Genomic DNA, 15,034 nt, shown 5'->3' on the forward strand with positions numbered 1-15,034 from the left:
CCCAGTTGGTGGAAGAGGGGAGATTAATGTCACAAATAGGGCGTGAGTATTAATTATTCTGGACTCCTCTGCTTGGAGCACTTGTGAAACGTAGGAGCTCCAGCAAGGGCATTTTGTAGTCATTGATCACAGAGGAAATACAGACATTTGCTGAGCTTTTGCTTAGTCTCTGGTGTTTGAAAGTAGACCTCTTCTGGGGAAAAAAAAAAATCGAGGCTAAAAAGAAAAGTAATACTCAAAGTAAAAATGCATTTTTCAGACGTTAATATCCTAGTTCCATCCCGTAAACAGTTACACGATTACCCGAAAGTCAGGTTGTGTGCTTTCACCATTGCTCTGTATGAGGTTAAGAGATTGCAAGCTGGTTGGGATTCAGTCCAGCCATTATGTTTGGGGAAAATGTGCATTTCAAATATCATTTAAAACAGAAAAGGCTACTATTTATATCTTGCAAGGAAAAAAATGATATCCAGTCAGCACAAACGGAATGCATGAATGGTGGAAATCATTAGCTCTGCCTTAGAATAATCCCAATGCACAATTCATTAATGAAATCCTGGAAATAGTACACAACAAAGTATAACCCCTAACTAATTTAGTTGGAATTTGTGAGTTTAAGTAGGACTAAGAAAAATATGGGTTTCACTAGTTTCAAGAACATGCAAGACTCCTTTAGGTGGTTTAGGTTTTTCATAAAGCACGAGATAATGCCCTCTCCTTGCTCAGTGACTTAACTTGCTACATTCAAGGAGAAAGCAAAACCCTTAAGTGTTGTGTCGTTAAGACTGGTGATGTTAAGAAAGGTGACAAGAGAAAGTCAAAATTTTGAGATGAGTTTTATTACATATTGACATACATACCCAAAAGGAAAGACATATTTACATATAATTTCATGATTAATATAAGTGATCATAATCTTGAGATATTAAAACATAAAAATTAAAGTATAAAATAATACCTGATTTTTCTATGCTCTTATTAGGAAGGCATAACTATTCATTCAGGATTTTGATATTAAAAACAATCACTAAAATCAAGAGCATTGATTTTCATTTAAACTTTAAGTCTGTGATTAGCTTCAAAGTTGAAGAATGGGTGGTTTACGTCTTTAAAGCAATTGGTCTCATTGATTAACTCTGCGTAAGGAACAGAATTGTTCTTTGCTAGTAAATTATCTTACATTCCTTGTGCCAAAATAAACAATTGCGTACCCACATATTTAAGTGGAATAAAATATTCTGTTTTTTTTTTTTTTACATTTTTGTATTTAGTTCATTTGTGTATGTGGGGGTATGTATGTATATTACATAAATATATGTATATCACTGTGTACCTGTGAGGACATGTGAGAATAGCTCCTGAGAATTAGCTCTCTTGTTATTCCATGTGGGTTCTGGGGATCAAACTGAGGTTATCAGGTTTGGGGATAAGTGGGCCTTATTTGGAACCCATTTCACCAGACTGATATGCAAATATTATTTTTAAAAAAATAGGCTATAGCAGGCATTGCCTTTTTCTCTGGATGGGGTGCTCAATATGCCAATTTATGTTGAACCTATGTACAGCCACGAATGAATGTCTTTTCTCCAGTCTAAGATTCCTAATGTATTAAATTTTAAATACTCTACATTGCACTTTTAAAATCTGAATGATTTTTCTTTGTTAGAACAGAACACTAAGCAATATAAATTGAAGCAAAAAATGACAATTTTTAATCACATATGTATGCTTGGTGTTGTGACAATTTGACCACTTTAGAAAATATGTCTTTCAAATAAAGTAAGGGCTTTGGCTGTGAGTCTTATACATTATTCCTTATCTGAAAGGTGCATAGTAATTAGAGCACCATTACTGTCCCCAGGATGTAAATTAGGGTCTTTTATTTTCTTATGTGACTCTTTTATTACTAAATTAGTGTGACAAATGTGGCTGGAAGGAAAACTTACGCCATTACTAATGCAAAGTGTGTCAGCCCAGCCGTGTCAGGAAGAAAAAGTATTACAAGTGGCGAAGCAATAGATGAAAAACAAAAAAACACTGTAATAGAGTAATCAAATGGCTCTAACTTTTAACAGAATGAAATTTTACTGTGAGTTATAGTTTATGAAAGAACATGCATTAATAAGCAGCTAGTTGATTACAACTCAAAACAGCACACTTGTGAACCATCCGTTTGTTATTCTTGTACTCAACATTGTGAACTAAACAGCATTTGAAATATAGTACAAAATAATGGAAGATTTAAAAATTAATTACCACTCAGTTTTGAACAGTTAAAAGCAACTAAGTGTATAATAAGACCATACAAGGAATATATGTCTGCACAATTTTTCGGAGTCAGAGATGCTTCAATAGCTTGTCACTTATGGACGGGTATGAATAACTGTGATTATCAGGAGACAAGCACACACTATTGAGCTAGAAGGATGGGATGAACTATGATTCTTCATATGCTTCTTACTTGTTTCGTCAACAGCGTCAACATCATTGCTAATCCAAATGACAGCTGCACCTCTTGGTTTGGAAACACATAATGTAAGTGTGCCCCCATGTGGCTACCGAATCACATGTAAGAATATCTTCAGAAAACACATCAGCGCAAAAGGGCTTTTTAGTGAATAATTACTCTAGTCTAATTGAGCAAGCATGTGATTTCTCTCATAAATCTTACAAGTGGTTTCTGTCCAGCAGTCACACACTTTAGCCTCTCTCTCTCTCTCTCTCTCTCTGATTCAGAAGTCATAAAGCCACACGAATAAAAAGCTTTATTAAATTATTATTAGTCGTGGTACTGGTATTGTGTGTGTATTTATATTTCGGGGTGTAGTCAAGCACTAATAATTCTCAGCCACTGTTTCACGGTAGATTTTGTGGCTAAATGGGGTTAGGAACAAGATAAGAACGTTTGTACTAAAGCAGGCACCGGGTTAGAGGTCTAAGGACCTTGGTTGCTCCTTGGTGAGACCCATGAAAGACAGCCATTTGTTTATACGTTTTGCTCACCAATCGCATAGCTGACATTTACGACAAATACGGTCCATTCTACACACTTTGGAACTCCCTTTCCAGAAAGCACTTGTCACAGAGTCACCAACTCTCACAGTGCTGTGATATGAGGTAGCATTGCCCTTTTAGGGATCCTCTTATCACTCCAGTCTTGGGAGCAGCGTGAAAAGTCTTATCAGCCGACAAGCTCATGCTTCTGCAAAAGTTCTGTGGTGACTGGCAGCAAGCCAGGAGATACGGCCATATCAGATTTCTTTGGTAGTGCACTGTATCCACATTGGGCAAACCTTGGGGGGAAATGTCTAATGTGAGAACGATGGGGATCAAGCTCACGCAAGAAGGGAAGGCTCAAGCGATAGAGGAAGGACACTTTGAAAATGTGTATGTGTATCTGTGTGGCGTCCATTTCAGTCTGCTGGATTGTCCTTTGTGGTGCTTCTTTGAGGTGCTTTAAGGTAACTGAGTTGTCCAGTTAGAAGAGGGAATGTCCATTTGAAGCAGGTGTTTTAACTCTAGACAATTTAACAGCCCACAGTTGCTGCTCTTTGTAGCAACTGTGTTAGTCTCTTTCCCCACGGTCTTATACCATTTCTTTCTTTAACCCCCAAATGCTGTGCACTTATAAAAAATAGTTTTTATTTTAAATATTACAATAAACATTAACCTTTGATTCTCTCTACTGAAAAGTCTGCTCCTTAATGAAATTTGATGTTTTAGTACCATTTTTTACATTGTGTAAGTTTCTTATGTTTAATCATAGAATTCTAGGAAGGAATCTGTATTAGTTTTCTCTCTCTCTCTCTCTCTCTGGAATTTTTCTCTCTCTCTCTCTCAGGAATCTGTATTAGTTCTCTCTCTCTCTCTCTCTCTCTCTCTCTCTCTCTTCCAGAGCCCAAACTATCTAGGCATGAAGATACATGGAATTACTGTGATAATACCAATAGCTGAGATGGAATCAGAGGTCAGAGAAGCAAAACTTCTAGGAAAGAGAGGGAAAGCCTATATGGTGAATTCAAGACCAACCTGGGATACATGAGCAAAAAGCAAAACAAAACAACAAACAAATAAAAAAAAAACCCATATATTTTGTAAAGACAAATTGGACCATGTTGATTTCTTCATTAGAAAGTGAAAACTAAAGTTAAGTCAAAGTAAAAATAAAACAGCAATAATATTAGTATTCCAAATAATAATTTTTTCTCTTTTCTGGAAAATTCCCCATGCACTAATAGAGAAAAGCAGATTAGAGTAGAGTAGGAGGATAAAAGCTGCAGACATAATTAAAACGTTTGCTATCTGAATTAAAAATCTTATAACATTGTCTATCTCCGTCAAAATTCTGGCTCTTTGTCATATAGTTATTGATTTTTTTTTGCCAGCATAGTTTATCAGATGTTGGAACAAAATGATTCTTTATAATTCTTTTGCCCTTGATATCTTATACTCCTTAGTGATTTACAGCCTCCAAAGAATTTAAAATTAAAAACTATTATATTTTAAGTGATTTTAAAACCTCCTTTGTGGCTTTTAATAGGGTGGGGCTAAGCTACAGATAATCTAGCAAGGATTGCTTCTTGAGTACTAACACTAGTGGTTCTTTTGTGTTTAGATTGGATAGGCATTTTGTGGCCGTAAAGTAGTTCTAGTGAGAGACAGAGTTATCAAGGTCCACCTGAGCTACAGATTGGTAAATGGTTTACTATTTCTTCTTTGTTATACTCCTTTTTTGTAAAAAAATTAATCTAATCATTTATTAATTATTACAGATTTCATGCACCAGTCTAAAAGTCTGTTTTTATCTATCCATTTTCTCAAATACAGAAGAATGAATGATATAAGAAAATGCTTTAATGTATAACTTGTAATAAAAAAGAAACTATCATCTTTATTTTTATACATTTGAGACACTGAAGTTTGTAAGGGACCAACTGAAAGAGTTAGAACAGACCAGTTCCAATAAAGAAGCTCAAGAGCTACTATTTAAAATTTTCCTATGTGTTTACTACTATTACTTAAATCCACAAAACGGAAACCACTCAATTAAGCAAACTCTAGGTTATTACTTATTACATTTCATGCCACTCAGAAATGTTGTATATATTTATTTCACATATACAATTTCCCATCAGCACAAGCGTATACTGTGTGTGCTTTATGGCAGTCTAATTGAAAGGCAGGTGACCCAAAATGCCGTGATTCAATTTTTACAGTTTTTGTAGTACAGACATGGCTTTAAATGGTTTTCAAAATCTATCCATCGTAAATATTCTATAATTTATTCTGTGATTAAAGATTGTTTACTCGTAGCTCATTTCCAAGAAAATTTAGTAACCTGAATGTATATTTTGAAAATTACCAAGCCACATCAGAGTCTAGATATAGAACACCAGAAACTCTTCTCTGCATTCTCCCAGAAAAGAAAACCTTATCCAGAAATAGGTGACAATCCAATAACTTTTTTTTTAAGTGTGTGTGTTTTGTTTTATACTGCTAGTTACACTTCTAGATAAGGTAGTCTCTATCCAAGCTAACCACACAGTACCTTTTATGTCCTAAAAAGACCATAATCATCACAAGTGGAAGCAGCTTGCTCAGAAGAGCCCACAGTCTTTGAGATTCTCTTTTATTATTATATCCGTCACTGCATCAAAGACGAATTTGACGTTCTGTGTATCAGTAGCACAGGTCATGTGAGAGTAGATTTCCTTGTCTTCTTTTTTTAAATTCAGGTCCAGAAACTGGTTCTTGATGTAGTTCCCTGCGTCTTCAAATGTATTTGGCCCTTAATGAACAAAGCGACGAGAAAAGCAAACATGAATTACACCTTACAAATCAAAGATCTATAAATAGCACTAACAAGTTTTACAAAAATGCATTTCAGGCTGATATTTGATGTGTGGAATCTTAATGTATGTCATCTATAGATTTTAAAGTCAAGGTGTCCAATATCAAATTTTAGAAATTTAAACACCACAGAAAGGACCCTAAATATTTTCTGATGAGATAACAGTTTTGCTCCCATACTTCATTGGTGCAAGAAGCAAAATTCTAGGAGCAAAATAAAGTCTCTAATTCATGTGACATAACAATGCTCCAGAGGTGGCTCTGAGGCAGAGTTCTTGTGTAGCTTGAAAAAGGCGGTGAGTTTAACACCCAATGCTGGTAAACAAACAAGTAAACGAACAAATAATCAGTTAAAATACAATGGTGTTGTGTACTGTTTCATCTTTTCTGGGTTTTCTGAGAGTTGTATGTTGATTCAGTTAGATGCATGTCTAACCACATTAAAAAAGAGGAAGTTGTGAATTTGGGAGGCAGAAAGGTGGTGGTCAGACATGGGAGGGGTAAGAAGAAGTGAGTGAGATTCTGTAGAGGATACAATTCTGCAGTATACAATTCACATAGGATAAATGGTAAGGAAGTCTGTTGTAGATATAAACATAGTTTTGTTTTAATCCCAGGTGTGGGCTGTGGGACTGATTCAGATGGTCCACAGCAGCAAACTATTTGCCTCATGCCGGCTCTGAGAAGAGCTCTTTTCTGGCTGCAGATAGTTTAAATCTGAGTATTCTGGAGAGAGAATAAATGCCAGAGCCCAGAGAGTGTGGAAAGCTCCAAGAAAGAGCAAGGCTGCTGCTGCCTCCCCCAACCCTGATTGCTGTTGATGCAGTGATGTGAGAAGTTAAAAATCTCCTGAAAAATTGGACTGGCTCCAAGGAACCCAATGATCCTAGCCAGCAGGAGGCAGCTAAGAGAACTATGCCCACTGTCCCACTAACTCTTTTTCTCTCCTACCTGGTGTTGGGGTGTTGGAAGGGATTGGGATGGACTAGGGAGAAAGAGATATAAGAAATATAAATAAAAGAGTTTTTAAAAAGTATGTCAGCAGAAGCTCATTGGCTAGGCTGCCGGATAAGCACAGGAGCTGAGCTGAGACGCAGAAAAGAGTGACTCTTTTCTCCATATATAAAGAAAGTTGGGCCTGAGAAACTTTAATAGAATAATACCCAGATTGCATGGGGAATTGCGTACATAAAATAGAAAAGCTGACATGTAAGAGTAACTTTTATTCTCCTGAGGTAATTGCTATCTTGGAGGCTTATTGCTACTCTTGTCTGGCAGTTTTACCAGGACAGTATTGAAGAGACAGTTTGCTGAGAGAATTCAGGTGAAGACCGAATGACCCAGAGAATGAGAAGGAGCCAGGAGATTGGAGCATGTTGTTGAAGTTAGTTTGAGGCCAAACAGAGCAATTCAGGGGCTGAGAGAAAAGCCAGATTGAAAAAGTCAGTTGGGAAAGGAGTTTGATCCAGAACAGCTGAATTGAACCAGCCAGCCCAGAGCACAGTAAGAATAAGAAAAGGTGAGCCTTTTCCACAGCAAGTCACAGAGGCAGAAAACATTCTAGGCCTAGGTTAGATTGTACAGAGGCTAAAAGCTTCCAGGACTAGGCCTAGGTTAGCAGACAGCGGCAGTAAGCCTTCCAAAACAACAACTGAACCAGGAGAATAAAGGTTCGTTTTATGGGCTGGAGACACAGCTCAGAGGTTACCTGAGTTCAATTCCCAGCAACCACAGGGTGGCTCCCAACCATCAGATAATGAGATCTGGTGCCCTCCTCTGGCCTGCAAGTGTACATGCAGGCAGAACAAAAGAAAAGTTTATTTATTTTGACAAATACAGGGCTGCTAACCACAACTGATTGGCTTCACACTAGAATATATGTGCTGAGGGGAGCACAGAAAGGACCCTAAGTATTTTATAATGAGATAAAATGTTTGCTGTCATCCTTTGTTGTTGCTAGAAGTGAACTCTTAGGAGGAAAATAAATTCTCCAAATCGTATAACATAATGCTTGGAAGGTGGCTCAAGAGCAGAGTTCTTGAGAAAGACCATGAGTTTAATACCAGTAATTGTAAATAAACAGATACATTAAAATACAAGAAAATAAGATGAAAAAAATATAAAAACTTAGAAAGTAAAAATTGACAAGAATACAAAAATCATAGGAACTACTCATTGCTAGTTGGAAAGCAAAATATTCCAGTCATGGGGGAAGGTTGCACAATGTTTATATCCAGCAGTTTGAGATTCTGGAATACGTGAAACTACAACAGTTTTTGAAACATCTTCAATTTCTGGAATGTAGAGGGAGTGTGAGGGCATATATTGATGAAACCTAGGACAACAGAACTACTTCATATGATACCTACTGTACTGCTCCTTTAGTTTGGATCTGAATGTCTCTTGAATGGCCATTTATTACGGGCTTGGTCCTTATCTTGGCACCACTGGAGGTGATAGAAACGTTTAAAAAGCAGGGCCTCATGGAAGGTCTTTTGACTCCCAAGGGTGTACCTTGAAAAGGGACTGTGGGATTCCCACCTCTTTCTCTCTTGCTTCCTTCTTGAGAGGTACTAACAGGCTTCCAATGTCACTCTACTTTGCCCCAGATTTGAAAAAAACAGGGCCAACTGACCATAGATTGGAACTTCACAAATTACGTGATAAAAAAAAAAAAAAAACACTTTTGTCTGTATCTGTTGATTTACCTCTGGTATTTGTTATCCTAGCAGCAAACTAATTAACGCGTGGCTACATGGCATGCATTGAGCAAAACACATGGAACTATCAGACACCAGGAACAAGGCCTGATTAAACTGTGGACTTTAGTTAATTACATGTCACCATCAATTGCAACAAGCACGTTGCATCAGTACAAGATGTAGCTAATAGGATACTACGGGAGGAGACACCAAGGATGTCCTAAATATATCTGCACTGTCAAAGTGTGTATTTCTCTGTGAATAAAACCTGCTCTAAGAAACTGTACCAATTACATATGTATCTTATCTGTATCTATATTTAATCTGTACCATGAAATACAGATTCGTGATTGCATATATCATATGATATATGTGAAGGCATTATAAATGTTGTTTGCAATTATAGAATGACTAAGTGTAGGTTAATCAGCATAAATATCTTCTTTGACAGACTGCCATGGGCTTAGAACATCTCATACCCAGAGTCAGATTACACATATATTTATGCTTACACTATAACCATTTCCATCTTAGATAATTTCATTAGCAAGGTACTTCTAAGTACTTAAAAAACTTAGTCTCTAAAGGTAAGCCAACCCATTTGTGTGACATGGACTTAGTAGTTACTGACTGGATCAGCAACCAAATGCTGTGATCTCAGGAAACAAGAGAAAGAGAAAGAATAAATGTGCCTCTGTCATCACATTTATTCCTGCCGTTCAATGACCACACTGTAGATACTGAATAGCAACTGGGCTCCAGTGTGGCTCTGAGGACTGCACTTCCGGTGGCTGCTATGATCTTATTATTTAACGTGTATGCAGAGGGGCTATTCTAGCCTATCTAACGCTTTCCAGTTGCTTTAATTTCCACCATATAGCAAAGGTTCTTCTTTATTTGAGAGATTATTTTTAGTGACAATCACAGTCACATCGTGACCCAAGCAAGAGGCCTGCGATGATGATGATGATGGCTCAGTCAGTGAAGTGCCAGCCACTCAAGCAGGAGGACCTGGCTTTGGATTCTCAGAACCTACGTATAAACCAGGCCGTAACAGTGTGCTTCCGTAAACCCCCAGGTTGGAGGGAGGGGGAGAATGGGGAAAGGAGGATCCATGAAGCTCATTGGTCAGACAGTTTGCTTCCATAGATGAATTTCAAGTTCAGTGAGGCACCATTGTCCCCCTGCACTACCAGAAAAAAAAAAAAAAAAAAAAAAAGCAAAGGTTGGTGCGGAGGGTTAGGATATTGCTCAGAGGTTAAAAGCACTTACTACTCTTGCAAAGGACCTGGATTTGGTTCATGGAACCGATTGTGTTCATGTCGGAAATAGTCCCTGTTCCCCTTACTAGGGTACCTACTTGGTTACTGAGCTACCATGGGCTACATCTGAGCAGGGGTTGTAGGTTATATAGATATATGGTCCTTGGTTGGAGATACAGTCTTATAATAGACCCCTGTGCCCAGATATATTAGGTCCTTGTGGAGCTCCTGTCCTCTCCAGGTCTTACTAACTCCCCCTTCTTCAAAAAAAAAAAAAAAAAAAACAAAAAACTATTGTTACACACACACACACACACACACACACACACATATATGACAACCTCTTCAAAAAAAAAAAGAACCAATTATGACTCACTACTGTCTGTAATTCCAGTTTCATGTGTCCAAAGCCCTCTTCCATCCTTGAAGGCACCACACACATGAGGTGCATATAAACTCATGTAAGCTCACACATATTCACATTAAAAATCAATAACTTTTAAAAGGTGGAGAATGATTAAATACAAGATATCAGATACCAGTCTTGAGATTGCAAAGGCATGCATACAAGCTTGCATGTACACCCAACAAACACACTTGCATATGTGCATAATGACGAGTGTACACACACACACACACAGAGAGAGAGAGAGAGAGAGAGAGAGAGAGAGAGAGAGAGAGAGAGAGCAGGCATAGGCCTTAGACAGCTTACTATCTAGAACGGAGGGAAACAATGTTACCAGTGTATTCTGGAAAGCAGATGCTGAGGTGCACTTTGGTCACCTTTTCTTGGAAGAGATCTTTCTTGTTAAGAAACAGAACAATGGAGGTGGTTGCAAAATACTTGTGATTGCAGATGCTGTTGAACAGGTGAAGGCTTTCGTGCATCCTGTTCTGTAGTGCAAGGAAAGAGAATGTGTAAGGTTATTTACGACCTGAGGAGCTTGAGCAGGGGCATTGCAAGCAAGGGCCTCCATATAAAAATGCAGGTTTGTAAGGTGGACGCCAGTTTGGGAAGTGGAACACTATATCCAGACGGTAGAATACCGGTTTGGTCTGGCTTGTTCTCCCTCCTCTGACTCCACTTGTTGCCTCAGACTTACCACCTCTTCATCTTCTACAAGCACCATGTCGTAGGCACTAAGCGCTGCACAGAATATAATGCACGTCACTCCTTCAAAGCAGTGGATCCATTTCTTTCTCTCTGATCTCTGGCCACCTACATCAAACATCCTTTTGAAACAAGGAAATGAAAGATGAATCCTCTGAGCGGTCGACACGGACTGCACAGTTCAATCACCGTAAAACACATCCTTTCGTTTCTGTTAGGCAATCTAAGCTGATCGAGGACTACAGAAAAAAAGAGAAATTTCGTTTTCCCCCCTCTTCGCACAGGACTGCATGAAATAGTTCTCACACTAACTTGAAGAATTGGAAACAACTGTAGGTTAAGTCGTTCTGTAGGATCATAAAAATCACTTACAGGAGGTGTTTGAATCTGTGGACTCAGTTCTATGCTATCAAGAAATTGTCATGGTCAGAGCAAACTGATCAGTAGCTATCGCTCACTCTTTATCCCACCTCTTCCCTTTCCTCTGGGTACTAAGCAACTGAAATGCAATCTCTGTTTTAACCCCTTCCTTCCAACTCTTCTCTTATCAAATCACCTACAGTTATCTCAGGACCATCGGGAAAGTATCTCAGCTGACAGCCTTGTGGCTGCTCTTCCAGCCCCCCCCCCCCGTCAGACTCTCCCAAAGCACCCACCTTTGTTTAAATACATTTAATGTTTAATGGGCATTGCAAGTTCACTGTCCAGTTTGCAACTCTTGTGGGTTCTCTTTACCTTAGAACAAGAGCTAAATTTGTGACTGTCTCTGACATGAACTGGTTGGCCTCCTCTTTGATCACCTTTCCCTGACAGGCGAGCAGCCTTACCAGGCCACACAGGAAGACAATGCAGCCAGTCCTGATGAGATCTGATAGACTAGGATCAGAAGGAAGGGGAGGAAGACCTCCCCTATCACTCACTGGACTGGAGGAGGGGCATGGGTGGAGAAGAAGAAGGGAGGGAGCTACAAGGAGGATACAAAGTGAATAATAAGTAATAAAAACAAACATTAAAAAAAATTTGTGATAACCCACAATCTGCAGCAACAGAATTCACCTTCACTGCCCTTCCAAGCTTGTTTCATATCATTCCCCTCTTGATACAATGAAATCATGGTCCTCCCTTAGTTTAAATCAATATACATTTAACTTTTTGATGGTTCAGGATTCTTTCCTAGGGCATGCAGTTTCCTTTCCCCTTTCAATTAGTCAATTACGTTTTTCAGACAGGGTTTCCTATAGCCCAGGGTGGCCATGAACTCACTATGTAGCTGAGGCTGTCCTTTCTTCCTGCTTTCACTTTTCCAGGACCTGGGATCACAGGGATGTGCCATCGTACCAGGCTTCTCCCCCCCCCCCCCCTCATTACTATTTCTCTCTACTTTCACATTTTGTTATCAGTGTCTCATCCAGAAAGGAGGCTTTCTGGGAGTTCACACAAGTTTTCACCTTTCATTTCCACTTACTATATATGGTACCACTGCTGCTCTGTGAGGGTCATGCCAAACAATATAAAAATATGATTCTTCTGTTTAGCAGATGCTAAGTCAACAGAATAGCAGCCTTGTGAGGCAGGGGCTGTATGCTATTAATTCTTTCATGTTCTTTGCCTGGTATACCATATACATGTACTACATGTTTGCTACATAATTGAATAGAGACATGTTGGCCAAAGGCACGGACAACTTTCATAAAAAGTGCAGTAAACATATTGAGGTATGAAGCAACAGAGCATGTCTGCAGTGAGAAAGTTTAGTTTTTAGAAAGAAGAAGGAAAAATGGAGCTACAGGACTCGGTAACTTCCGGTTTTCTCCTTTCTTCATTTGTTGGTTTAACCAAAGTTCAGTGAATGTTTTTAATACCAGCTACCAAAGACTTAGCCTCTAGAGCTTCCGATTTGTTGTTAGAGTGTAGTAAGGAGGGAAGGGCTCTAAACTGCAATGCAGTTGATTAGTAATCAGGAAAAAAAAATGTCAACAGTGTAAAGAAAACATGAGGAATTGAGCTTTGCAGGTCTGAGGAAATGACTGGGTGAAAGCGACAGAGGAAACAGCAGAAACACAGGATGGAAGGGGTCTAAATGAGCTGTTGTGGCTGACCAGCAGTACAGGAACTGAATCATAGGAATCTTAGATTTTTTTATGTTGAGGTCAATGGGGAGATCATACAGGAGATCACATGGAATTCGTAAGGTGGATTGACATTGTTTATTTGTTTATTAAGGTACCAAGGTCATGTTAGGCTGAGGACAGAAGATACATTTGATAAAAGTTTGATAATGTAGAGACTAAGTTATAAGCTACAGGGATATCATTATCTTTGAGACGGAGATGATAAGTAGTAAAGGCATCCAGGCTGTACAGACCAATAGGGTGATTGTTGATATCTAGCCTAATAAGTACCAATCAACGGACTCCAGGGAGATGATCACAAGAACAGTGTTTTGGGTGTGGTGATAGAAGCAAGTACTATGATCTCAGTACTCTGAAGGCAGAATCAGGAGAATCAGAGCAAATTCAAAACCGCACAAGCTACAGAGTGAGAGGCTGGCAAAAGGAAAAACATGTATTACTTTATACTTCATATTTCCCATGTAAATGCAGGAGAGAACCTATACATGAAGCTAAAATGTGTGCACCGAAAAGAGGGGGAAATACGAAATCTCTGAAGCTTAACTACAGGCTGGGAAATACAGGCCAGAAGATAGGAACAGTAATAACATAGCTACCAACTCTGGGGCAAAGAAGAAAACTCCCCAAATGCCCCAAACCAAACTGCCAACCATGCTATGCTTTTGAGCACTTGGAAGAATCTTTGACTCAGAACCTCAAAAGAAGGAACTTCTAAGAAACTTAGATCTGTTTTTTCCTTATCTTCCAGAGGTATTCAAGTAACTTGTTCAGGGTGGTTATTCATTGAACATTTTCTGAGGCCACTGTATTTTAGGCCATATGCTAGGTAATACAATAACTCATTTGTGTGATATTTTCTCCTTATCGATAAGCCTATATAGTATACCAAAGGTCCCTAACTCATTTTAGCACGTAGAAATTAGCTATCAAGTCCTCAAAGGCAGTCCCCACACTTCTTTTGTACTTATTTTCTACATTTACTTTCTTTTATCCTCATTAGCACAATCATCTCATGTGGCTCTACTCCTGTGTAAAGTGTGTGAAGAGGCTGAGGTGATCATCAAAGTGAATGCAAGCCCAGCCACCTCACTAGTAGATCCTAACCTTCGCTATGGGTCTGAGGGCCTTGCAGCTGTCTACAGTAACTCATGGCAGGCATGAGAAGCCTTTTCTTCACGTAAATATGAACAGTGGAGATTTGTAACACCAACGAGACTACCTTACACCTGAATAAAGGTCATGCTTGAATTCTGTGCTCTTCCTGAGAAACAAATTACAGTTTTCGTACTTCATGCTAACGGTTCTTTGTGTCTGAAGGGAAAACAACATTCTTCACACTAAAAACTGAGCCTTTCAGAAAAACACCTAAAGAAATGCTCAACATCCTTAGCCATCAGAGAGATGCAAATCAAAAGAACCCTGAGATTTCACCTTACACTTACCAGAATGGCAAAGGTTAAAAACTCAAGTGACAACACATGCTGGAGAGGTTGTGGAGAAAAGGGAACCCTCCTCCATTGCTGGTGGGAATGTAAACTTGTACAACCACTTTAGAAATCAATCGGGTGCTTTCTCAGACAATTAGGAATACTGCTTCCCCAAGATCCAGCTATACCACTCCTAGGCATATATCCAAAAGATGCTCAAGTATATAACAAGGACATTTGCTCAGTAATGTTTGTAGCAGCTTTATTTATAATAGCCAGAACCTGGAAACAACCCAGATGTCCCTCAAAGGAGGAATGGATACAGAAATGGTGGTACTTTTACATAATGTAATACTACTCAGCAATTAAAAACAAGGAAATCATGAAAATTTCAGGCAAATGGTGGGATCTAGAAAAGATCATCTGGAGTGAGGTATCCCAGGAGCAGAAAGACACACATGGTATATACTCACTTATATAGTCCTATAAGATAGGATAAATATACTAAAATATGTGCACCTAAAGAAGGTTATCAAGAAAGAGAACCTGG

General features: G+C 38.8%; 1 protein-coding gene across 1 annotated transcript in view; it reads right to left on the reverse strand.

Moving 5' to 3' along the window:
• Window positions 1-5,045: 5,045 nt before the first annotated feature.
• The window catches only part of Gnat3 (G protein subunit alpha transducin 3), a 49,968-nt gene continuing 39,979 nt past the window's right edge, over window positions 5,046-15,034 (reverse strand). The window contains exons 6-8 of the mRNA XM_060373749.1: window positions 10,918-11,047; window positions 10,555-10,708; window positions 5,046-5,788 (exon numbers count right to left, since the gene is read on the reverse strand). Of these exons, the coding sequence (XP_060229732.1) occupies window positions 5,598-5,788; window positions 10,555-10,708; window positions 10,918-11,047 (475 nt within the window). The 3' untranslated portion in view covers window positions 5,046-5,597. The remainder of the gene's footprint in view (window positions 5,789-10,554; window positions 10,709-10,917; window positions 11,048-15,034) is intronic.

This window comes from Meriones unguiculatus, chromosome 21 (genome assembly GCF_030254825.1).
Source record: "Meriones unguiculatus strain TT.TT164.6M chromosome 21, Bangor_MerUng_6.1, whole genome shotgun sequence".
Lineage (NCBI taxonomy): Eukaryota > Metazoa > Chordata > Mammalia > Rodentia > Muridae > Meriones > Meriones unguiculatus.